At 42.7% G+C, this 24,868-nt stretch overlaps 1 protein-coding gene across 7 annotated transcripts; it reads left to right on the top strand.

Annotated features, from left to right (window-relative positions):
- Nucleotides 1-37: 37 nt before the first annotated feature.
- On the top strand, nt 38-24,868 carry ptpn5 (protein tyrosine phosphatase non-receptor type 5). 7 transcript variants are annotated; one of them, XM_048969753.1, is made up of 15 exons: nt 38-154; nt 3,764-4,087; nt 7,629-7,729; nt 15,991-16,203; nt 16,504-16,623; nt 16,761-16,847; nt 16,974-17,212; nt 17,310-17,496; nt 18,054-18,138; nt 18,332-18,411; nt 18,629-18,766; nt 21,519-21,629; nt 22,002-22,162; nt 22,939-23,052; nt 23,155-24,868. In XM_048969753.1, the coding sequence occupies exons 4-15, from the start codon at nt 16,033-16,035 to the stop codon at nt 23,246-23,248; spliced, it is 1,587 nt and encodes a 528-aa protein (XP_048825710.1). In that variant the 5' UTR covers nt 38-154; nt 3,764-4,087; nt 7,629-7,729; nt 15,991-16,032; the 3' UTR covers nt 23,249-24,868. The 7 variants fall into 7 exon arrangements, 6 of the variants coding, with proteins under 6 accessions (XP_048825710.1, XP_048825712.1, XP_048825711.1 ...); XM_048969755.1 differs by lacking the exon at nt 38-154 and adding an exon at nt 3,399-3,434; XM_048969754.1 differs by lacking the exon at nt 38-154 and adding an exon at nt 3,400-3,464.

Genomic DNA, 24,868 nt, shown 5'->3' with positions numbered 1-24,868 from the left:
TTTTCGATGATGTATCACTGTTCTGCAAGCTGTGCTTGTGGCAGGCCCGCACCGCTACGTAGACACTTCCATTAAGGGATAGACGATAACAGTTTGGTTTTCTGTGGGTGGAGCGATCGTAACTGGAAGACTTGAAAACTGCGAAAATCCGGATGTAAGTTATACCGTGCATCTACAGAGTCCTTCTTAAATGAACCCGCATACTTACATTGCTAAAAAGGAAGTGAGGTTGCAAACCACTTTCTAGATTAGTTTCAACAAGTGCACAATGGAAAAAGTGCGTTTCAGTGTCTGCTTTAATTGTTACAGAGATGCTTTGACTACTGTAGTATGAATTAAAAACGAAAAGCAGACTGTATTGGAAACAGCACATATAGGCTAAATTTGAAAAGTGTAGTCAAATTTATATTGAAAGAACTGTTTGCTTCATGAGTGAATATGGAAAAATGTAAGTCTTTGCAACATCATTAGCCTAGAAGGACAGGATCTAGTCGTGGGTGTTATTTTGGGAAAAAGTAAACTGAAGCAAGCAAAGATGGTGATTTAATTACCCAGAAAAATAAATAGTCTAGTTCCAGTAGCATGTGTGCCTGAAACTAACTAATGACCAAATGTAGTGCTTTCTTTTTCTGGAACAAAGATTGAATCTTTGTGGAAAAGAAGTTCAGTTTAAAAATTATTTAATCTAACCATGCAAAACATTACTGACTTTGTTTCTATTGTTGCTGAAATGTGTTACACCCTTTGATGTAACCACACATGTCGCTGGAGTGGAAGTGTGCTGTTTGCTGTAGTGACAAAGGAGAAGTTTGGTCACAAATGATATGAGCAGCAGGCAGGAAGTTGTCTTCATACCCGAATTGGTTACTGCAAAGACGCTTTTTTTGTACAATGTAGAGGATATTAATAGTCACGGAACTGCTTTGCAAATTAGCAATGGTGAATTTGGGCTTAACTTTCATGATTCCACATTTCCAAAACTCACTCATTCCAAGGAGTATGTTTTTTGAGAAAATGTCTGTGAACTTAGTGAATTTTGGAAATTGAAAGAAAGTTCACTGGCTTACTTGAGGATTGTGGGTTTGTGGAGTGTGTAACATAGGAGGATGCCTGCCTTTGGGTTATTAGTGGTCTCATCTCAAAAACTGAGTAAGTTTTGGAAATTAGCTCCTTAGGTTGCATTAAACGCTCTGAATCAAAAGCAGGAAAAAAATGAATGCAGATAACAGTTAGCTTTTCTCCTATAAAGTCAGATGTGCGTGCTTGGCTGGTACTGGCTCTGCACCATCACTTCTCCATTTCGCATTGTTGGCAGAGCTGAACATCACACACCCCACTTCTAAAATGTGGTCTTCTGTCATTCTTCATGCACCATCCCTTTTCCCGCCATTACTCATGCTCGTCACCTTTCAGGTAGTCCAGCCCTGCCTTGCTTTCGTCCAGCCAGAGGTGGACCCCCTCCCAGGTCTCATAATACTCATGTCAAGGCTCATAATACTGGACTCCAAGTTCAAAGCTGCTGAGGAGAGCTCTGCATGTACCGGATGAGGTGTACAGTGTTTTTAGCTGCCTAAGCCAGATGGGTCACTCCTGCTTCTTATCTCTTATTCCTACATCTGCTGGAATGTCAATGGCTCTGCTTAGATTTCTGTCATGATTATCATCAGCTCTTCTGTTTTCTGCCATGAAATCTTATTTTTAAGATCCTGCCCTGCCATTGAACCCTTTATACTGGATAAACGTCAGCAAGCCCGAGGGAAAGAACTTTGAATTGGGGCACGGCTTTGCTCTGTTGCTCTCTTTAATGTTGTGCTGTGGTTTTGTTTATGCAGATTTCCTAAGCGGTCCAGAACCCCCGACCTACCCCCCCGTAACATAATTCCAACCATTAATGTAACAGTTTGTTGCAGCCCTGGGCGTGGGACTCTGGTGGATCTCTAGGGTGCGGGTGGAACTACTGCAAAAGCCTTATTATTGCTGAGCCATTAGATATGGGTGCCTTTTCCGTACGTGAAACGAGATAAACAGGAGACTGGAAACAAACACACATTCGGCATCTGAAAATCATGCTTCTTAGTTATTCTGAAAAACATTTCCTCAGCATTCACAGAGGGAAAAAAGTTTGTGAATTCTAAAGGAGATCCATACACTTATCTACCCATCTTCGATAACAGCTTTTCGAAAGAAGGAAATATAAATATGTATAACAGAATGGAATGTAGGATACACACCATAATTACACTACTGATAAGAGGTTTTGCAGCCTGAGATTCAATGGTTTTCTTTTTGCTTAACATTTCTGCTCAAAAATCATGCAGACAAACGTTTGCTGAAAGTATTGTTGCTTAGTTGCTTTTTGTTTTATGTAGCATCTTGCATTGTAGACCCTCAAATTGATTGGAATCTTTAGTGACTGTTCTCAATGTCTGCCACTTGGGGGTGCTAGAGACAGAAGTACTGTATGTTAAATAGCCTTGCCTCATACCCTCAATGATATTTTGTTTTGTTGATAGGAGGATATTATTTTAGAAATAATTTTATATTTCATGAACATGAGCATAGTCTTGTTTGTATTCATTCTTTTTGTGTTGAACTCATTCATTTGTAAGAAATAGTGACTTACCCCCATTGAATTCATTTGTAATGTTTAGTTATGGAAATATCTAGGGTATTTCAAATTCTTCTCACATGTTAGTTACATTTAATTCTTAAGACGTATTAATGCATGAAATATATTTTAAGAAGTTCCCACATTTTGCATGCTGTTTGAAGCAGTTTGGCAACAAATGCAGCTAGGCAAAACCGTCTGAGAAGATTTCTGCAGTCTTTGTTGCAATCTAGAAACAATTCTACCTTATACAAAGCCTGACCCACCGCGTCTCTTTGAGTCACAGTGACATTTACATTTCAATGTATATATCAGGCAGCTAGTTGATAAGTGTAGTTCACTTTGAAATGTGAGAATGTGATGACGCTCCCCTGTACCAATTTCAAACTAAATCTTGTTGCTAACATGGTTAGGCTTGGTTGCTGGTGTTAGGAGGTAGCTGTAATTAATTCATTTATAGGCAGAAAATGTTGTGTTGAGGGAGAATTTAACAGCATTTACTCCTGCTAAATGCCGCATGTGTGCTGAGAGTCAGCCACAGCAGGACTGTACAGGGGCTTTGATACCAAAATCTGAGGCGTTTTTCATTGGCAATGTAGCAAATGCTACATAATCTCACTTACTGAGCAGTAAATGCAAGCAGATAATCCTGCACTCGGGGGAGAAAAAGTGCACGTGTGCGCGTTTGCATTAGGGGCTGTGTGCAAAGGACAGCACTGTGTTCATGTATTTTTCATTCATGTTTCTTCCTTTTTTCTATTCTATTCACATGTGTCTGGGTGAGACAGAGAAAGCGAGAGAGAGAGGGAAAGAGAGCGGAGAGCAGGTACAGAGAAGCATGGAAAAATGAGTGAGGGTGAGAGGGCTTTTGTATGGTTTCCATCATTCAAATCATTGATATTAAAAGAGAATGGATAGAGAGAATGAAAGAAAAAGAATGAGGAAGAGTGATGGAGAGGAAAGAACAGAACACGTATAATTTAATCAGAGAGGTGGACAAAAAGACCGCAGCAGATTGGTACTGGGGGCGGGGCTTGATGGGGGGGGGGGGTGCTTGAAGGGGGGGTTTACTCCGAGATGCAACGTGATTCCAGGAGTGTGCTCCCCATCTTGCCTCTCTTACTCATTTGCTCTCCCCCATTGCCGTGGCAACAGGACAGAGACTCAGCGAGCCTGAAGCGGCTTTGGGATCCAGTCTCCCCAAGACGGAGTGACGCTTGGCAGGGAAAACAGAAGGAACAGGTGAAGCTCCCCATACTGCTGGCCGAGGGCAGGAGCAAGAGGCGCTGGAGGGGTGTGTGCCGGGCCGGGGGGCACAGTCCTGACCTGACCGTGCGTCAGGAGGGAAGGCTGAGTCCTGCGCAGCTCCCAGGGCTGCCTGCCTGCTCAGCGCCACTCTCTGTGATGTGAATACTAATGATGCTGCAGGACTCTCCTCTGCTGCTGCCGCCGCTCCCGCTCGCTCCTCCGTGTGCAGAGGTAAGCAGGCGCCATGTCCACGCTGGCCCACCATTGTCCGTTTGTTTGGGGGGCATCTGGGGTGGTCAGGGGGATTCACCTGGAACCCACACCCCCCATCCTCCGATAGCAGTCCGGTCCAGTGATGCTCTAGTCTATCGTCTGTGCAACTCCGTCTGGCCGTCTGCTCCGGCTGCCGCGTGCGAACCCGCAGACGGTTCCACAGCTAACTCAGGTCGCACACTTGCCTCTCACCTGCTGCACGCAAATAACGCAGTGCAATAAACAGAGGCAGCCCTCCGGGGGGCAGCGTTTATGCAGCTCCTGGCCTGTCCTGTCCTCGGCCGCATATAGGAGCTTGCCGTGCCGATGTTCATTCAGCTTTCCATGATGCTCATCCAAGTGCGGCTGTATGGGAGAGAGACCCTTCTGCTCTAGATATCTGCAACTAATGATTTTTATTCAGCCAACTGCACCAGAGAGCACGGAACCATCTAGAAATGTAACAGTCCATTGTGGATGAATTAATTTAAATTTTATTGATTCATTCTCTTTTTAGATAAGGGTATACTTTACATTTCAAGGTTTGCCTTGTGACATTTACTTCAGTATGCTATTTGGCTCAAATTAATTTTTTTTTTGTTTACAGTCTAATATTGCTCTATGATATCACAGCTGGGAACAGCCTACACACTGGCTGTATACTATTGTGCTTGTCCTCTATATAGACATATACTATATGTATATGTATTATATCGGTATGTGCTGTGTTTACTTAAAGCATTTGAAGTAACCATATAATGTTAAAAAAGCAAAATTTTTCCAGAGGAAAAAAAAAACAGACTAATGGTTTAGCAAGTGATAGATCAGCTAGTGACTGATGAATTTAATTATTCATTTTGATTATACAATAGAAATTGAGACTGGCGGGAAACAGATTAATGAGCAAATGTTTTATTCATGGCACGGATGCCTTGTGGAGAACTTTAACATTTTTTCAGTGCATAAGGCATAAGATATGAATGTGGCAGTTTGCAGTGAAAGATTTTTTTATTGTTTATAAAACTGTTTAATTATTCCTGTTATTGCTACAGCTGGGATTAGATCAGGACATGTTCAGGAAAAGTGTTTCCTTTGGAGAATTTGCTTTCATGGCAGTAAAACAACAAATTGGTAAACGGTGACAAAATAAGCATAGTACCTTGCATCAAATAGATCCCACTGCAGATTCACACACACAAGTTCATGCAACAACCCCAGTCTGTTCAAACAAGTCTTTGTAAAAACATGCAGATTTACTGGACTGGAGAGAGGAAAGAAGGGTAACCCTTTAGGGTGCACTCGAGACAACGAGTTTTAAATGGTAGGATTTCAGAAACACGACAAAGTTTTAGAGGCTCAGGCTAAATGTGACGTGCTGAGATCTACAGCGAAAGGCAGAATTTCTGTGTGTCGTTGTGGGAAAGGTGGGAAGATAATCTGGGAATGATGTTGCTGAAATGAAGTCATGTAATGATTTTAGGGGCATCGGTGGGGATCTGAGCACCACCACAGCCAGCGCTGCTGTGTTTTTGTATTTCACACAGTGGCCCAGCACTACGTGCTCTGTGCTCTGCCTGCAGTGGCTCTAGGTCGCCAAGCCAACAGCCACAATCGCTTCCCTATTGCAGGTGGGGAATAGCGAGGCTCCATCACCATCACACCTGCAGGATGATCCCCGTTTGGCACTATGAGAGTTCTCATTCTGGGTGCAAGTTTTGTGAAAATTGGCATCATGCATATCAGTCTGCAGCAATGAATTATTATGAATCTCCCATTAAATTGATATATTTTGATTTATTCTGAAGGCAAAGAATCCCTACCTGTTCCTAGTATACAGTAGTGTGATACTTGGTGTTTTTGTGCCATTTTTGACATTTACATTAATCCAGGTCAAAACTTCACCAAAAACTGCTAAGTATAATTTACCAGCTTGTCAAGGCTTGGGTTTAGGGTTTATGTTTGGCTGAACCTCGCACAACCCTCGGCCCCTCCCAGAGGAAATTACTGTCATTTGGTGGCATGATGCTGTTGAGTGAGAACCTGGTTTTCAGTCTTCAGAATGCCTTGGAGAGCATCTGGGTGAGCTAGCAGGGAGGCTGTGCTACCCTGAGGTATAATCGCCTACTCTCCCTCCATACTGTTACCCTGGGATTCTGGGCAGCAATGAGCAGCAGAACCACTACTTGGTAGCAGAAAGCTCTGCTTCTCTGGTCTTCAAACTGCAGGACTGACGTGTACGACCAGACATTCCAGACTGGAAGCACAACGCATATACACATTGTATAACCAGATACTAACTAAGTGCAGTGAACTGGGATAATACAGGGTGAATTAATTCCTAGATACTGGCAAAATATTATGGTGTCTAATTTACTAAATTGCTGAAATAATGACCAAAATTGCTGGGCTGTTCCATGTTATGTTGTTCCATAAACACAGAGTATTGCATTACATTACTGACTGCGCTGTCAAGTTTATTGGGAGAATCCCTGCAAAAACCATGTAATTATGCATTCACAGAGCTAAATAAAAGATTTATCAGGCTGAGCGTGCTGTGAAACGGCGCTGCTGTCACCATCAAAGCGCGCTGGAACTATCTGGCTCTCTAAGTAAATGCCAATCAATCCCTGATTCTCAAGTATTACACACCCTTTCCATGTTTGATAAAACTTTAAATAGCCCAAATCCTTTAAATGACTGTCGGTGTGAGGAAAGAATAAATATTTTATGGAAAACTGGGAAAATGACCCAGCTGAAGGTGCACTCTCTAGATCAGTTGATAATAGATATTTTGTCATAATATAACCCACTGGCATCCAGGCTATGTAGACGTGCGGCTTCACGGCCTTGTCGCTATGGTTTCCAACCAGCAATACTAAAGACACCTTTTCATTCTGCCTTAGCTGTGGAAAGTAGCTCACTCTGATGTAAAACAGCACGCTGGTCTATATGTCTACATTGGTGGCTGAGTCTGCTTGTTTCCATGGTTACTGAAACGCCAGCTTTGCTCGCGTCATAGATTCAGAGCATCTCCACAGTCACCGGTCCCCCTCGCCTATTGTTGGCCAGTAATCTGTCCTCCATTCAAAACGCTCATGGAGCTGTAGCCTCATCCACGTCATGCGTTTGTCTGCTTCAGTTTATAATTAGGGCTTTTTGGTTTTTTTTTTTTTGCAGTGTAGAGATAAGGGTGCTTACCTACACATTTCTCTTCTTTTGTGCTTGGTACGTTGGGAAGGACAGATTGAGAATAATGATTTAGGCTTAAAATCATTTTCTGGTGTCACATATCAAATGTGCTTCTGCGGAAAAGAGGCAGTTGCTTCAGAGCTTTGGGAGCCTTGCAAGACTATGCTGGATTAATTCATTCTGTGTGAGACCAGTTTAATTTTGAAGCAGGCATTTTTGTTTTTGTATTTTTTGTCTTTGTATCATGGAAATAAAAGGGGGCTAATGTGTGGGTGTGTGTGGGGGGGGTGTAGGTATTGTCCTTCTCTCATCTCTTGCCCTCTCTGCCCAGGTCTGGTTAGTGGCAGAGCACACTGGGGGCTCACCAACTGGAGAGTCTTTGCCCGATTTCATCATGTGATCTACTGCTTGCCGTCATAGAGGTTCTTAAAGGTAGGTGTAGGTTACTAAGGGAGGAAAGTGCTACCAAAGGTAAAATGTTTCAGGATTTCAGTGGGATTAAAGAAATGGTGGGTGGAGGGATGTGTAACGGCTGCTGGAGGGATGTGTAACAGCTGCTCCTAGGTCAGTGCAGGCACATTATTATCGTTCTTTCATGGGTTTCCCTCAGGTACCTCACAGAAATTAAGATTAACTACGTTTATGTCTTTGAACTATGCTTGTGCGTTTGTTTGTGTGTATGTGTGTATGTCCAGTGGGCCAACTGGCATCTTTTTCAGGGTTTACAGTGTCTCACACCATCCTGGGATGGGGTCCAGACTGGCTGTGACCCTGTATTGGATGGATCTAGAAGTTGTTAAAGAGGAACTGGAAAATTTTCAAAACTTAATTATTGGCTTTTCCAAGAAATGGTGTCTATTGAAATTTCATATTAATTCTGCAGTTTGAATACAGTTCAATGAGCCCAGTGTATCTGACATCTGCAAATGACAAAAAATAAGACAAAATGCAAAAATCAATGGGGCAGAATGCAACCAAATGAAACTGTGTACAGTGTCTTTTGTAATTATTAAGCAATAAACAATATAAAAAGCAATATAAAAGCAAACTAGAATAAAATAAACAGAACAGAGCACACCTAGGAAAAGATGTTATTAATTTACTCTCATGAGTAGCTAATTAAAACCTGTTAGGTGTTACATTATGAAAGTCAATTATGTTTTTAATTATTATGGTGGTGCAGTGGTTAGCACTGTTGCCTCACACCTCTGGGACCCGGGTTCAAGTCTCCACCTGGGTCACATGTGTGTGGAGTTTGCACAGTCCAAAAACATGCTGAGGTTAATTGGAGTTACTAAATTGCCCATAGGTGTGCATGTGTGAGTGACTGGTGCCCAGCGATGGGCTGGCCCCCCATCCTGGGTTGTTCCCTGCCTTGTGCCCATTGCTTCCAGGATGGGCTCCAGACCCCCCGCGACCCAGTAGGACAAGCGGTTTGGAAGATGGATGGATGGATTATATCTTTCCAAGTACAGTACTAGTCAGGGTCAGCTCCTGTTTGTCAAAGTCTTCAGTGTGTTTTTCTCTGCTCCCCAGATGGCTGCATGGCTCAATGAGCTGAGTGTGTGGCTACCTATTCATCCCTCTGTTGTGTGTTTGAATCCTTCCTCCTCTGTTTTTGTATTTTGTTCCCTAGTGTTGCATTGGTTTCATCAGGTTTTCTAGTTCCTATGATATTGTGGTTTGTTTTGGTTTCTTGCTTTGTGCCTTGGTTGTGTTTTACCTGCCTTCCTGTGCTAGATTCTGTTTTCCTTCTTTGTCAGTTCTTAGTTTCCCTATTTAGTTTCTGAGTTCCTTGAGTTAATTATTCCTTCCACCTGTTGCCTGTTTTCTTGTGTCAATCCTTGTGTGTTCTGATTGCTCGCTATCCTGCACCCTCCCCGATTGGTTAATTGTTTTCATCTGTCCTGCATTATCCTTGTTAACCTTTTGTATTTAACTTCCTAATCCTGTTCTTTTCTTACAGTCATTGATGGTGGTGGTTCTGTTATTTGTACTCTGCCTGCCCCTTGTTGCCCTGACCCTTTTGTTATTAGTCTGTGTTTTAACCCCTTGTGGTCCATTTTTATTTTTGTATTGGTCTTAGTGTGTTCAATTTTGCTTAATAAACCCCCGTGTTCCTGTGAGCTGAGTGGGTCATCCATATTCTGTTCCTGCCTACTCCAATCCTTGCCCCCATGCCTTCTCTGCTTTAGTCCAGGACAGTACTAGTCAAAAGTCTGGACACACCTGCTTTTAAAGCATTTAATCTATTTTAACCATGTTATTCACCTTATAGTAAAAGGCCTCAAGGCAATGAAGTAATACATATCAAATATTGCAACAACCAAGAGAATTGATCAGCATCTCAAAATTTTCTCAAATTTTAGCCTCTTCAAAATAGCCCTCTTTTGCTTCAATGACAGCATTGCAGGCTCTTGGCATTCTTCCTAGAACATATTCTTCCTGTACATATACACTCACCGGCCACTTTAGTACTTTATTAGGTGCACCTTGCTAGTACTGGGTTGGACCCCCTTTTGCCATCAAAACTGCCTTCGTGGCATAGATTCAACAAGGTACTGGAAACATTCCTCAGCGATATTGGTCCATATTGACATGATAGCATCACGCAGTTCCTGCAGATTTGTCAGCTGCACATCCATGATGCGAATCTCCCGTTCCACCACATCCCAAAGGTGCTCTATTGGATTGAGATTTGGTGACTGTGGAGGCCATTTGAGCACAGTGAACTCATTGTCATGTTCAAGAAACCAATCTGAGATAATTCGAGCTTTATGACATGGTGCATTATCCTGCTGGAAGTAGCCATCAGAAGATGGGTACACTGTGGTCATAAAGGGATGGACATAGTCAGTAACAATACTCAGGTAGGCTGTGGCGTTGCAACAATGATCAATTAGTACTAAGGGGCCCAAGGTGTGCCAAGGAAATGTCCCCCACACCATTACACCACCACCACCAGCCTGAACCTTTGATACAAGGCAGGATGGATCTATGCTTTCATGTTGTTGACGCCAAGTTCTGACCCTACCATCCGAATGTCGCAGCAGAAATCGAGACTGATCAGACCAGGCAACATTTTTCCAATCTTCTATTGTAAAATTTCGGTGAGTCTGTGCAAATTGTAGCCTCAGTTTCCTGTTCTTTGCTGACAGGAGTGGCACCCGGTGTGGTCTTCTGCTGCTGTAGCCCATCTGCCTCAAGGTTCGACGTGTTGTGCGTTCGGAGATGCTCTTCTGCATACCTCGGTTGTAACGAGTGGTTATTTGAGTTACTGTTGCCTTTCTATCAGCTCGAACCACTCTGGCCATTCTCCTCTGACCTCTGGCATCAACAAGGCACTTTCGCCTACAGAACTGCCGCTCACTGGATGTTTTCCCTTTTTCGGACCATTCTCTGTAAACCCTAGAGATGGTTGCGCGTGACAATCCCAGAAGATCAGCAGTTTCTGCAATACTCAGACCAGCCCATCTGGCACCAACAACCATGCCATGTTCAAAGTCACTTAAATCACCTTTCTTCCCCATTCTGAAGCTCAGTTTGAACTGGAGCAGTTTGTCTTGACCATGTCAACATGCCTAAATGCATTGAGTTGCCACCATGTGATTGGCTGATCAGTAATTTGCATCAACGAGCAGTTGGACAGGTGTGCCTAATAAAGTGGCCGGTGAGTGTATATAAACACATTGAAAGATATTGCAGCTGGAAAACTGCATATAAAGTGAACTTTACCACGGTGTTGAAATTCTATTTCCATGCATGTATATATGATATATCATCAATCATCAGGAAGGCATACACAAAAGTGGGTTCAGGTTTAAACCTTAACTCTGGCACCGAGGTAAAATTAACTTATTCTGGTTTCCAGTTGCCATATCTGTCAGCAAAAGCGAACAACACCCATTTTTCAGATTTATGTACGGTCGAATTTTTTATGACTATTTCAGTGTTCAATGTTTCAGTGATCAATAGTCCAGCTGCCTTTCTTACAGTCACTGGCAGTGAATGGACATAGTGCAGTTATTAATACATAAATGCCAAAATTCCATTTTTTGCATTGGGCCCATACTTTTACTACGTACGCACATTTTACCGATTTTTTGGACCCCCCTCCACCCCCTGTACGCACACATACGCTGGGTAGTTGACCCCCCGTGTACGTACGCACGCACGCACGCACGCATGGGCGATCGTTAGTCGACTTATGCACTGCTTTTTGGAGCTACAAACGTTCCTGTTAATTTTAGGGATAACAAAAGAATGATGTCATGAGATTTACTGTAATAAAATCACTTTTAAACAAAACGAAATGCAACAAATAAGACTTCTTTAATTCTTATACATGTAGTATTTCAGTCGGCATTTGGAGGAATAAGCTATAAGGACTAGCCTATTCCTCAAAAGTCGGCATAAGCATGGCAGACACACTTGTCAAGAATTCTGAAAAAAAACTTGGTTCGCTGGACAGTTAACGTGCAATAATGGCGCTTGAAAATTACATGAAAACATCGAATATGTATGTCAGGCGAACAGTTGTTACATACATTAATAATAATGGTTAGTGTTGCATGCTTATAATTCTGCTTGCGTGTTGATTCGATGTTGATGGACTATCCGCCGGCCGGCCGGCTGATGATTGGGAGATGAACTAAACTTTGAGTTATATGCACGTATGGAATGGAATCCAGCAGGTCAGGTATCGTGAACGAAACACTTAATTTTGAAATTTCTCAAGTTGATTCAGCCCCCCTCCGGCATACGCACACGTACGCAAAATTCGGTCAAATTTTTAGACCCCCCCTCCCCCCTTCCGTGAGTACGTACTCAAAGTATGGCCCCATTTCAAATAAACACAGCACAGTTACTAATGTTTTGCGAGATCTCACAAATGTTTATCTTTTTTTTTCTCAAGGTAATGTTTTGCGAGATCTCCCAAATGCTTATTTATTTATTTATTTATTCATTTATTTCCTCTCATGTCCCCTCCCAGGCTCTGTAATATATAACCTCAAGGTGTGCTTAGGATCATTATCTTATTGAAAAACAAATGATTTTTAATAGGCGAATACAGACTTTTGACTGATGCTGTATTTTAAACCTGCATTTGTGTATTTGTGTTCTTTAATACAATTTATGGAACACAAGTTAGATCTAATGCCATTTGTGGGTACCAGACTAAGGCTCATACAAATACATCTTTGGCTTAAAACCAACCTTACAGACAAAAATGCATAGATAGCTCAGTTTACAGAAATTTCAAGGCGTCTGTTTTGATGTCAAATAAATACTTGAATGCCATGTTTTTCTCTACCTGTGACAATGTGGACTTTTGTGGGTTTATTACAACACGATGAGCAAAATTCATTTCTCAATAAAGACTAGAGGAAAGCTAGATGACTGAGTTATTTATTAAAATATTTCTGATTTAATACTTTAGTTGAGGGTATGCCATTTAGGTGCAATACACAGTCAACAAACGTTTTGCAATTTGCACCTCAAATGAAAACAAAGATGCATAAGGAAACATGTAGAATGCTAGTGCACGCGTCTATATGCACACGCTAGCACACGTGTGTTACGTACCGTGAAGGACAAAGGGTAAGCAAGGGGACAGGCTTTGAATAGCACCATGATTGAAACGGGGTTGAGAGCTATTATGCGTGGGCACAGAGAATGGCGGTCTGGGGCCCATGTGTCCGTGGCAACATAGAGAGCGCCTGCCGCAGACTCTTCCCCAGCAGCGCCGCGCCGCAACACAAAGGGGCCTGGAGAGACGAGCCACTCGAGGGCCTCCAGCTGGCCGCCCGAATGCAGGTCTCTGCTCGGCCCAATTTCCGGAGCTGGGGAACAGATAAATAATATTAATTAAAAAAAGGGAGAAAGAGGCAAAGTGCAGGGTAGGGAGGATGAGTCAGTGTTTCCCTCAGAAAAGCCGAGAGCAGCCATGGGGAGTGATTCACTGCAGAGACCTAAGGCTCTGGTTGGTATTACCTATCCAAGAGCGGTAATCGGCTTTGTTAGGTGACAATGCCCTTAGAGGTGGCAGGGTGGGCTTGCAGATTCTCAGAGGAAGCAACAACTGGGTGTCCAAGCCTCTTTTTAGATGACCACATACTTGAAAAATCAAAGAATAAACCCATGTAATAAATCTTTGCAATTTCCCCTTGGTAGATTATTATTATTTATTTAATTTTATTTTTTGGGGGGGTAGAAGGTGTGAACTGAGAAAGTCTTACTCATCAACCTGTTGGTGATAACTGGGTTAAAGATTATTCTAGGACACTGGAAAATAGGTCTTGAAAGATGGATGGATGGATGGATTGATGGATGGATGGATGGATGATGGATGGATGGATGGATGGATGGATTGATGGATGGATGGATACAAGGTGTTTACAGGTAGCTGCACCTAATTTCACTGAACTTTTTTTTCGTACCACATGTATTGCTTGACATCAGCATTTCACTGGAAGTGTCAATATCAACATCCACATAATCCATGCAGGAAAGGAATATGAACACTGAATATATTAAACAACAATGCAAATGGATTCATCCTAATATGATACAAAATATCGTAACATGAAGATATTTATATTTATCTAATGACAAAGTAGTGAGTGGGACTGGTTTATTGATACAGACCCTCACAGCTTCTGTTCCTTTTGATGCCTGTGGCCTCCTGAAAACATCCTTTTGGAAGTGAGGTATGATACAGAAGTTTCCATGGTCCAGGAGAAGGTGTATTGGCTAGGCCAGAAGAAACCTCTTCTCCTCCTAAACTGGCAGCATGCACAGGCAAGTCATCGATTATCTAACCCCCTTGAGATACACCCCGGGTTCTCAGGAGGCTACTGTCCCCCAGAAAGGTCAGCTGAAGGACCCATAGCTATGGTTAGCCCTACTTTAATTTCCAGATGAAAAAAGTAGCAAACAATGGAGGTCTGTGAACAATACAATGCTGGTTAATATGCTAAAATTATTCACTGTGCCCTTAAAAAGTTCTAGTTACATAAATAACTGTACAGTTATATAAATAGATTTTTAAATAGACTAAACTAATAGATTAAAGCAAAGCTATGTCTTTGGATAAGGACAGTTTATAATAATAATAATAAGAAGAAGAATTTATTATTATAGCCTGTAAAAAGCTGACCAGCTGCCAGCTCCTCTGGGCCTGTACTGCTCTTTAAACCAGTCAGAATTTCCAGCGTGTCCAATAAAACCATTCAATGGTTATCAAATGTGCATAATTTTGTGCCATTGAAGAAATTAAGGAAATCATTACTAAAACATTATTAGAACAATTTATCACTCCAGCTTATGGCATCCTGTTTTACCTTAATGGTTTACACAACCTGTGTATACCAATTTTCAATCCGAGTCTGTTCATCTTAGAACTCTGACATTGTTCCTAAAGTTTGGATAATGGGAAATGATGCAAAAATCGACAGTGAATGTACAACAACAACCAATGTATTTTTGTATAGTGCATTATCACAACAGTACATTGTGTCAAAGTGCTTTACAGCATCCCCACCCAAAGCCCCCAATGAGTAAGCCATAGGCAACAGTGGCAAGGAAAAACTCCCTAGGAAGAAACCTTGGGAGGCACCAGACTCAAAGGGGGAGCCCATTTTCCTGGGGTTGGTAGTGAAGTGAAATTGGAGAGATGGCTAAGTGCCAAGTCACACTGTCTCAGTCATAAGATTTTAGTCACAACCGGGGAGCAGGGAGGTGATGACAAGCCGGTGCCGACTCTCCTTCCAATCGCCAGGCAACCAGAAGTAAGGCAGCGGGTCATACATGGAGGATGACACAGGCAGAGCGGCAAACTGGATATAAGGACGTCACTGGTAGTGGCGACATCACATGTAGCAGGGTGTGCTGGATATCTTTATAAATTGAGATCTCCAGGCAGCACCCCGCAGGAGGGATAGGGGAAATAAAATGTGGAATTAGTCAAAGTAGGGGAGACTATAGGCAGTGCTAACAGTTAGGTCAGTGCAATATGAAGTGCAATGTGCAAGCTCCAGCAGATATGGTTATGGCAACATCAGTAGGAGGGAGAGGAAAGTGGGAATGCAGGCATGGGGAGTCCCTGAAATGTCAGCACTCCAATTCCACAAGGGATTGTGAAGCCAGAGTGACAGCACTGACAGTTCAGTTTATCCAAAGCAAATGGCACCGATCCCCACCCAGCTCTACACCTCACACTACAGGTCTGGCTGGGAGTGAAGAGTTAGCTAGATCTAGAACTAGTGTCCCTATACGCTAAACTAAACAGGTGTGTTTTTAGTCTAGACTTGAATATTGAGAGGGAGCCTGAAACCCGCACATCCGGTGGAAGACCATTACACAGCTGAGGGGCTCTATAAAAGAAAGCTCTGCAGCCTGCCATTGCTCTTTCTACCCTCGGTACCAACAGATATCCCACGCCTTGAGAACATAGCAAGCGCGGAGGGTTGTATGAGGTCAGCAGATCACTAAGGTATTCTGGTGCAAGGCGATAGTTGTACTCAGTGCAACATTAGTCAGGTAAACAGATTTTGGAAATGAAATGATGGATGTATGGGTGATTAATAGATGGATGAATAAATAGAAGGATGGGTGTATGGATGGATAAATGGTTAGATGATGGATGGACAGATAAATTGATAAATAGATGGATACACTGTCTCTGCCTTCAGGTACTGCTGTGTTGAGGAGCAGGTTTCTCCCCGTCAGCTGTAATGGCTCTGCCAGGTGCCACCCCCCTGGACCTAAAGGGGCAGCAAAGGCCAGAGGAGGTCCCCTCCCGTAGTGCCTTGCAGCAGGCTAATGGCATGTGGTGGGAGAAGTGCTGGAAGACAGGAGTGGCGGTCGGCTGCCTCCTCAGTCTCTGCGTCTTCTCCCAGATCATGGTAGGGAGATTGATCTCATGATGGCAACAGCCCTCTACACAAACAGGCACATAACAATGCTCAAGCAAAGCTGGTTCATAATTATTTTCTGCATGATCCTCTGGGTCTATGCTTCCAGACTTTCTTTATAACATGCCCACAACAATGATGATTATATTTGACTGCTACCTTTATCAATAAGAGATTGCTGCTCAAAGTCTTGATTTACAATTCCACTTTAACTTTTGCAATAATAGTAAAATCACATAACTCTATCTGTCATTGTATGCATTACGTTTGTCTGTCTGCTAATTCACATAGGGAGTGTGGATCCTCTATATGCTCAATGGATACGGAGCTTTCCCTGCAGCACATAAAGTGTTGGACCTCATGCAGTACTTATTATCACCAATTGGAGCACAAGGCTCACTGGAGGAAGAGGTTGGTATTTCCCAATAATCCATATGAGCACCTCATAGATAAAAGTAATATGGCAGTAGGATCTGAAACAGCAATGTACCTAATCCTTATGTCTCTTCTGCATTGTTGGTGGATATCTCCCCTGTAATGCATGTTAGACCATACAGAAGGAACTCTGGAGAATGGAAAGCTTGTGCCCCCTGCTGGCTACCCTTTTCATCGGCATTGTCATCCTGGGTATTGGGGTACGTCTTTTAAGTTGAGCAGATTTTACTTAGCCCAGTGTGTCCATCTTCAGTAACTGCTAAAGTAGGAACCCCCTATCCTGTAAGCTGTGTGGTACATTCCCTTCTGATGACACACCTCCATAGGTCCTTTACTGTCTCGGAGCCTTGGCGCCCAGCAGCATCCCAGTATTCCCAGATGACCGGCGTCAGTCCATGAGTCGGCAGCCGTCTTTCACGTACTCGGAGTGGACCGACCCACAGCAGGAGGACGTCTTCAGTGCCGACCCGGTGCCCGAGACCCCTGTCTTTGACTACTGCATGGACATAAAACCTGAAAGTGACCCAGCTACACTCACCGTCAAGTCAGTGGGCCTCCAGGAAAGGTGTGATGCCACGTGCTGAATACGGTCATCCCTACCAATATGCCTTTGAGATTCTCTCCTCGGCGAGACCCACATTCTGTGTCTCATGTGCTTTCAGGAGGGGCTCCAATGTGTCTCTCACTCTGGACATGTGCACTCCTGGCTCCACTGAACCCTACGCCGCAATGCTGTCACCACGGGAACAGTCGACAAAGGAGTATCTGCAGAAGGCATCCAATGTGCTCACAGCGGTGGAGCTTCAGAAGAGGGCCCTGGATGACGCAGCGCTGCAGGCTGAGTTCTTTGTGCGTCTGCATTCCACATTTTATTGTCTCCCATCTGTTCAGAGGAACACGGTGAAATTCTTGCGCCACAGCTGCAGGGAAAGGGAGAGGTACATGGGGGACAATAGGACAGGCAGCAATGCAATAGAGGACAAGACAATACACGACAAGACAATGCCAAATACAACATAATACAATAAATAAGTAATAAAAAGGAAGTGCATTATGGGGATGCACAAATTGACAACAATACTGTATTTAATGTTTTTGAAGTGCAGAAAAGTAGTATATTAACAGTAGCATGCAGTACAATGGATATGCAGTGCAGTACAATGGATATGCAGTAGGTGGACAGATGCTGGCTTGGGGCAAGAATCAGTCCCTGAAGTAGGTGTTTCTCAGCAGGTGCACCATCTATAGATGGTTGACTTTCGGGGTAGCAGACGTTACAGAGGCCAGACTTTTATAGGTGAATGCTGATTTGACATGCAAACATATACCCTTTGGGATAATATTCCACCATGATTTATTGCTTAAATGACAATTTAATAGCACAGATATTCTTTTACTATCGACAGGAAACTCCAATGAACTTTGTGGACCCGAAAGAATACAACATTCCCGGTGTGGTCAGGAAGAATCGATACAAGACCATACTCCCAAGTGAGCATTTCTGCTGCCAGAGGCAAAAATCCTTCTTGTTCACTGCCCTGTTCTTGCATAGCATAGTGTTGCGCTGAGCTTTGCAGTGTGGAGATAGGCACAAGATCAGCACTGTGCAGAGGTGCAGGTCATTACGGCTGTGAAATGTGAGCATGTTTTAATCCCACACTTACTGGTGTTTGCTGCGTTTCAGATACACACAGCAGAGTTTGCCTTAAAGCAACAGACCCTGACGATTTCCTCAGCACCTACATCAACGCTAATTACATGAGGGTATGTGTTGCTTGACTTTTGTGGCGTTGAGTCTTTTCTGTGACCCGCTACTGCATAAGCAGTTGGAGGATGGGTGGATGTGCTGGGTCATGTGCCTGACCCAGGGTCAGGTTGGTTAATGAAAGAACAGTGAATCTCAGCAGATGCGTAAGCATCCAGTCTATATTTATAGCAGGAGAACATTCAGAGCTCATGCACCTCATATTCTGACTTTCAGGGTTATGGAGGTGAAGAGAAGGCCTACATTGCCACCCAGGGCCCCACGGTGAACACCATCAGTGACTTCTGGAGAATGGTGTGGCAGGAACAATCACCCCTTGTTGTCATGATCACCAATATTGAGGAGAAAAATGAGGTGGGACCCCTTTGCAGGCAAATAATTGTCTCCCTGACTTTGACTGGCTGCTCTGTTTCGGGATAGGGCCCATCAAAGCTGGTTTATGCTGCACTCCATTTGAACTGGGAAGTCAGAATTTCACTGACTTGGAAGGTCGGAGGAACCTCTGCAACCCTGACCTCAGAATTCAAGACGGCTGCTCTGTGCATCAACAGTAAAAAGCTGTAAAATTAACTGTTTATACTATATTTCTGTCTTATTTGTAACTCATTAATCGGTCGTACACACAGTACAGTCCAAACTCTATCTGTGGACATGCTGCTGTGTGTTTGTATGTGGAAAATGTGACAGTGTAAAGTGCTAACAACAAACCTGACTAGAACTGGAATTTCTAAAGACTAAAAAACGCTAAAAAAGCCTAACGTGACGGTGTGGCGTCACTCCTAGCTCTGACTTTTGACTTCCAAGGTAAATGGAAAGCAGCATGAGCTATATTTCTGTTTCCTGTAGTCCTACTAGATGGTTATTTTTGGAAAAACTTTGAGAACAGGCTACAATTCACTGTGATTACAGTTGTAGTATTGATGATATTACTGGCTACTAGGGTTGCCACCTGTCCTGGTTTTCCCGGGATTGTTCTCTTTTTTGAGCAACTGTCCCAGAAAAATTTATATTTTTTCCTGAGACACGAATTGTCCTGGTGTTTTTGTGAAAATGTACATCTAATTTAGAATTTTGTAGTTTCAAATAAAACTTCACTTGGCTTCCTTTTACTGCAATTCTTTTTTTCTTGCTGGTTATGTTAATATAGTAAAACCTCGAATTGCGAGCATAATTCGTTCCGGAAACGTGCACTTAATCCAAAGCACTTGTATATCAAAGCGAATTTTCCCATTAGAAATAATGGAAACTCAGATGATTCGTTCCACAACCCAAAAATATTCATATAAAATTGATTAATACAAAATCTAAAGTAGCAATACATAAAACAAATTAACCTGCACTTTACCTTTGAAAATAACCGTGGATAGTGTGAGGGAGACGAGAGAGAGGAGGGTTATTTTGTAGGACGACTTTCACTATAACTAACGGAATCACTGCTATCTGTTGGCTCACTGGAATGTTTTTCTTTTTATGCGACTTTAACAAGGAACCTATCCAATGACAGATGCTTTTGCCTCCTTTTCGATTTTGCAGAAATGAGGACATTGCATTGACGTTAAACAGATTCATCGCTCACACTGCTACGCCCTTATTCGGGTGGTGCTTTTCTACTAAGTTTTGACTATACGAGTGAGGCATGCCGACTGAGACCGAGCATGGGAGACGATTACCCACAATCCCACAGTGAGAGAGAGATTGAGAGAGAGAGAGAGAGAGAGAGAGAGAGAGAAAGAAAAAACCATCAGCTCAGTTGTGATCACGGGTCGCTCGGCAGACAAAGCGTATACATAATACTCGTATTCCAAGACCTCGCTTGTTTATCAAGTTAAAATTTATTTTAAAATTTTGCTCATCTTGCAAAACACTTGCAAACCAAGTTACTCGCAATCCGAGGTTTTACTGTACATCTAATTCGACTGGCCATGTCTACATCTTTGTTTAATTGGTAGCAGAAATACGAAGCTTACCTTGTTACCTAGCAACTGCGCGGGCTGTTGGTTCTGCTGCACGCATTCACATCCATGACCCTTAAATTTCTAGCTAGAAAAAAAACCTTTCTATTTATTTTGCCGGTTTTGTGACAGGGATGAGGACTATAAAACAATATTGGACAAACCACCAGTTTCATAGAAAAAGCAATTCACAGCATACAACTCAGAGGGGCGAAAAGAGAAAAAATTTGTGAATGGATAAGGCACAACCAAGTAGACTTTGGGGTTCAACAAAGCAGAATTTACCATTTAGCTGGATAACCTAAGCTAAACGTGAAAACCATCCAATAGGAGTGAAGGAAGTTACCTGGCTAAAGAAACAAAAATGCTTTGAGGAATAGCCCCTTCCCTGTTTTCTGCCACTCTTGTTTTGTGTCCAGCTAAAATTTCAGTTAAATATAAAGGAAAAACAGCACTGTAGAACCACGCAAAAACAAAATAGCACCAGAGTTTTATATTACGCAAACGCAAAACCTAATCATTGCAAGTTTTGGGCAAAGCAGAACTTTCATCAAACTTTTAAATTATCATGCTTGGAGTTTAATTCATTAGGGGAAAAGGTTGTTTATACTGTAATTTATTATTTTATGTCTAATAATGTTTTAATTGCAAAAGGGAGTGTAACTTTGGACATTAGGGTTAGGTTTTATAATAGATTATAATTAAGTAATATATACTTACTCATCAAAGGAAAAGAAAAACTGTATTTAACGTAGAAAGGGACAGGAGCAGACAAAGGGATCCAGAGCGAGTGCGACTACACCTGCGTCAGGACAAATATAGGTAACAGAGGCAACAGGGAGTCCTGCAAATATTGACATTTTATATATGCAAATATGGTTTAATCCCCCCCCCCCCCCCCCCAGTTTTTCACAAATCAAGAGTGACAACCCTACTGGCTACATTGCATAGAAAAATTGAGTAAAAAAACATTTGAACAACTTGATACAATGAAATGTAGTGTGTGAGACCCTATGGTTGGACAACAAAATATGATACCTGAGAGCACCAAGCCACAGCATCTCCAGTGTCTTTGATGAATGTGTTTCTTAAGTTTGCATAATTTTAGCTACTTCAATGGAGTTTATATTGGTCCTGGACATTGTTTGTCACAGAAATGTGCAGAGTATTGGCCAGAGGAGCGTGTGACATACGAGGGGATTGAGATCACTGTTGACCAGCTGATCCAGGCAGATGACTACAGCTTGAGGATCTTCACTTTACAGGTCAGTAAAGCATCTAAATGACCACAAAGAGATTAGGCAACCAACAGCTATGATTGTCATAAAGGAAGACTATGTCATGTCAAATGTGACATATGCACTCTTTCAGGAAACATTGTTCTTGTACAGTACAATTCTGTAACTTGACAGCTGACAGAGGTGTAAATGAACAACACAAAAAAGGCTAATTAAATGAATGTATTGACTGCACATTTTGTGAGGAATTGCACATTGCTTATCCAACAGGAAACCAAAGGTCATTAGCAAGACTTTGAAAAGTGTGATGATTCAGTACATTCCTCTTTGCGTCTGCGTTTCTTACTTTGGTTTGAAACTGCACCCCTTTGTATTCATGTACTGCTGCATTTGAGGCAGTGCGGTGGCGAGAAACGCAGCCTCAGACAATACTGGTACACATCATGGCCAGACCAGAAGACTCCAGACAAGGCCCCGCCCCTGCTGGAGCTTGTAAAGGAAGTAGAGGAAGCACGACAACAGGCCCCACCCAGAAGTGGCCCTGTTATTGTTCATTGCAGGTATAAAATGTAATAGAAACATTCTAATTTATTTATGCAATTTCAACATGATCTGTATTGAACTTGGTCATTTGTACTGCACAGTCAGATGTTCTCTCATTTTCATTGGAAGAAATGTCAGAGTATGTATTTGAGATTATCAGTGCTACTTTAAAAATTAATACATGCACTTATGCAACTGATGACTTCAGAGAGCAGGACAAAAAGGTTTGCAAAAAATTAAGACACAGAGCTCTGTAAATATTTTTTCACTACCAGATAATATTACCCACAAGTATAGAGCAATGAGATTGAGAAAGAGTCTGGCACTTGATGGTAGACCACAGCGTGGTGTGGGTGGATCATAGGATTGGTGGACGCCTTCTCGCTTGCTCTGGAGCACCAAAGAGCTGTGACACATATGCAGTGCATTGGAATAGGTAGTGTGTGTGTGTGTGTGTGTGTGTGTGTGTGCGTGTGTGTGTGAGAGAGAGAGAAAGAGAGAGAGAGAAAAAAAACAATGGTGACTCATCTGACAGTAGCATCAGTGTTCTGACTCCTGTTCTAAGGAGACAGTCAGATCTTATCCCATCCGATGTTCTCTGTGTTACCTTAAATTTGGTAATTGGTTGAGCCTGTGGAAGTATCCAGGACCCCCCAGGAAATGGAGAATCAGTATCCTCGATGTTTTCTTTCCCTGTTTACCCCCACCCCCACCTCGTTGTCGTTTAGTTAAATGAACTGGAAGTTGGACCGCAGCTCTGTCATCTCAGCCTGTGCTCTGTCTAACTCCACAGCGCAGGGATCGGCCGAACAGGCTGCTTCATTGCCACCTCCATCCTCAGCAAACAGCTGAAGAATGAGGGGGTGGTGGACATATTGAAGACGACCTGCCAGCTACGCCTGGATAGGTAACCCCCATCCGATCTGACAGGCCTAAATGGACATTTGAAGTAATTCTCCTCATGCTATCTGTCTGGCCAATACCTGAAATTAGCTTTTCTCTCCTCCAGAGGTGGCATGATCCAGACTTGCGAACAGTACCAGTTTGTGCACCATGTCCTTAGTCTCTATGAAAAGCAGCTATCGTGTCCTGTGGAGGAATAGTGAATGTATTCCCACCTTCCAGAACAAACCTCCATAAAAACAGCAGCTACCCTGCTAGCACAGCAACTTCAGATTTCACTACATTTCAACAACCCCAAGAGGCCTTCAGAGACCATTGGCACAGGTCTGAGGAAGGAACAGATCTCAAACTGCTCTGCTGCCCACAGTGTTCTCAGAAATGCAAGAGAATCTCTTTTCTGTACACAATCACCAATGTGGAGTCTTCTGGGGTTTCTTGGTTTAAGATGTCTTTGTTCAAGCACAACACTGCAAGATACTTCCAGCCTGGAGTAGTAACGAGTTTCAGAATGGGCTTATAACTGTCAATACTGCATTGAAATTTCAACCCGTATTTTTTTTTGTACCATGTTGTTATAAATCCGATTGGTGAGATGTTTTTTCTTACAAAGCTTGTATTCCACCATATACATTTTACCTGATCTGGTACTGATAGCAACAATGACAATATTTATCTTGACCTTATTCTGTAGACGTTGCTACAAGAGTAGATCATCAAGAGTCATCAGGGTGAAGAATACAGGTGGTCTGTCGTCATGTCAAGGCAGAACCGCAGAGCCAACAACAGCTTGTGCAAAACAAAGTATTTTGTTAAAGTATTTCTTTAACTGCATGATGAACCCCATGGAATACATCTAAGTGTGAGTGGATGTGTGTTTGTGTGTGTTTACCTGTGAATTTCTGGGCTAACTGGCGAGGTCTTTCGGCTTCCTTTGTGCAGCACAAATAAAGGAAGAGCGTGGCCTATGAGAATCACCTGTTACTGGGAACCCAAAGCCCTGGGACCCAACCTGCCAGCCTGGGCTTTAAGGACCAGCTGAGTTCTTGAATGCCCCCTTCTCCCATTGTATGTATCCTGCATTTGGTAGCTAGGGTTCCCATTTCACCAGCTATGACTGGACAGCTTAAAATGTACGAGGGGATAGTAGGCTGGTTAATTCAGCACATCTCTTTTACGCAATGGCCTTATTCTACGTCCGTCTGATTTGCTCTGTTCTACCAGAGATGTACAACGTTTTGTCACTGTCAATTTTAGCCTCCTTCTTTCAGGAGAAGGTGCCGACTCAGTCCCTGCACTGTTCTGGCCTGCTTGACATGGGAGGGAGAGGCTCTCCCATTGTGTGTCAATTGCAAGCTCTGGGGTGAAACTGTGTTTATTGGCCAGCCACTCATGTGACTCCACATTGTATTCCATAGAAAATACAAGGCAGCTCAACTGGTTTGGATGTGTCGAGGTTTGCATTGCTTATTCACAACAGCCCAATCAAGTCTGACAGCAGTAAATAAATTGTGTGTGTATCGTACTGTATGTATGAATGTATGTATATTGTTTTGTGGATGTTCCACTGGACTCTTGAATACCCAAGATGCTGCATCTTAAGTTTTCTAAGTAATGAAAATGCCGGTATACTGTATATCTAGCTACTGTTAACCATGTATATATGATCTTACTCATCCACTCTTTGATAGTCATACATGTCAACAAGTGACATATTTCGTAGGAAAATCATTATGTGCGTCCAGCTCTCCTTTGTCTAAAGAGGCTAATTTGCATCCGACTATCAATCCATTTCCTGTAGGATGTGTATTATACAGCAAAAA

This window comes from Brienomyrus brachyistius, chromosome 11, assembly GCF_023856365.1.
Source record: "Brienomyrus brachyistius isolate T26 chromosome 11, BBRACH_0.4, whole genome shotgun sequence".
NCBI lineage: Eukaryota > Metazoa > Chordata > Actinopteri > Osteoglossiformes > Mormyridae > Brienomyrus > Brienomyrus brachyistius.
The sequence above is the reverse complement of the archived record's forward strand: the minus strand, read 5'-3'. Positions and strand labels throughout refer to the sequence as shown.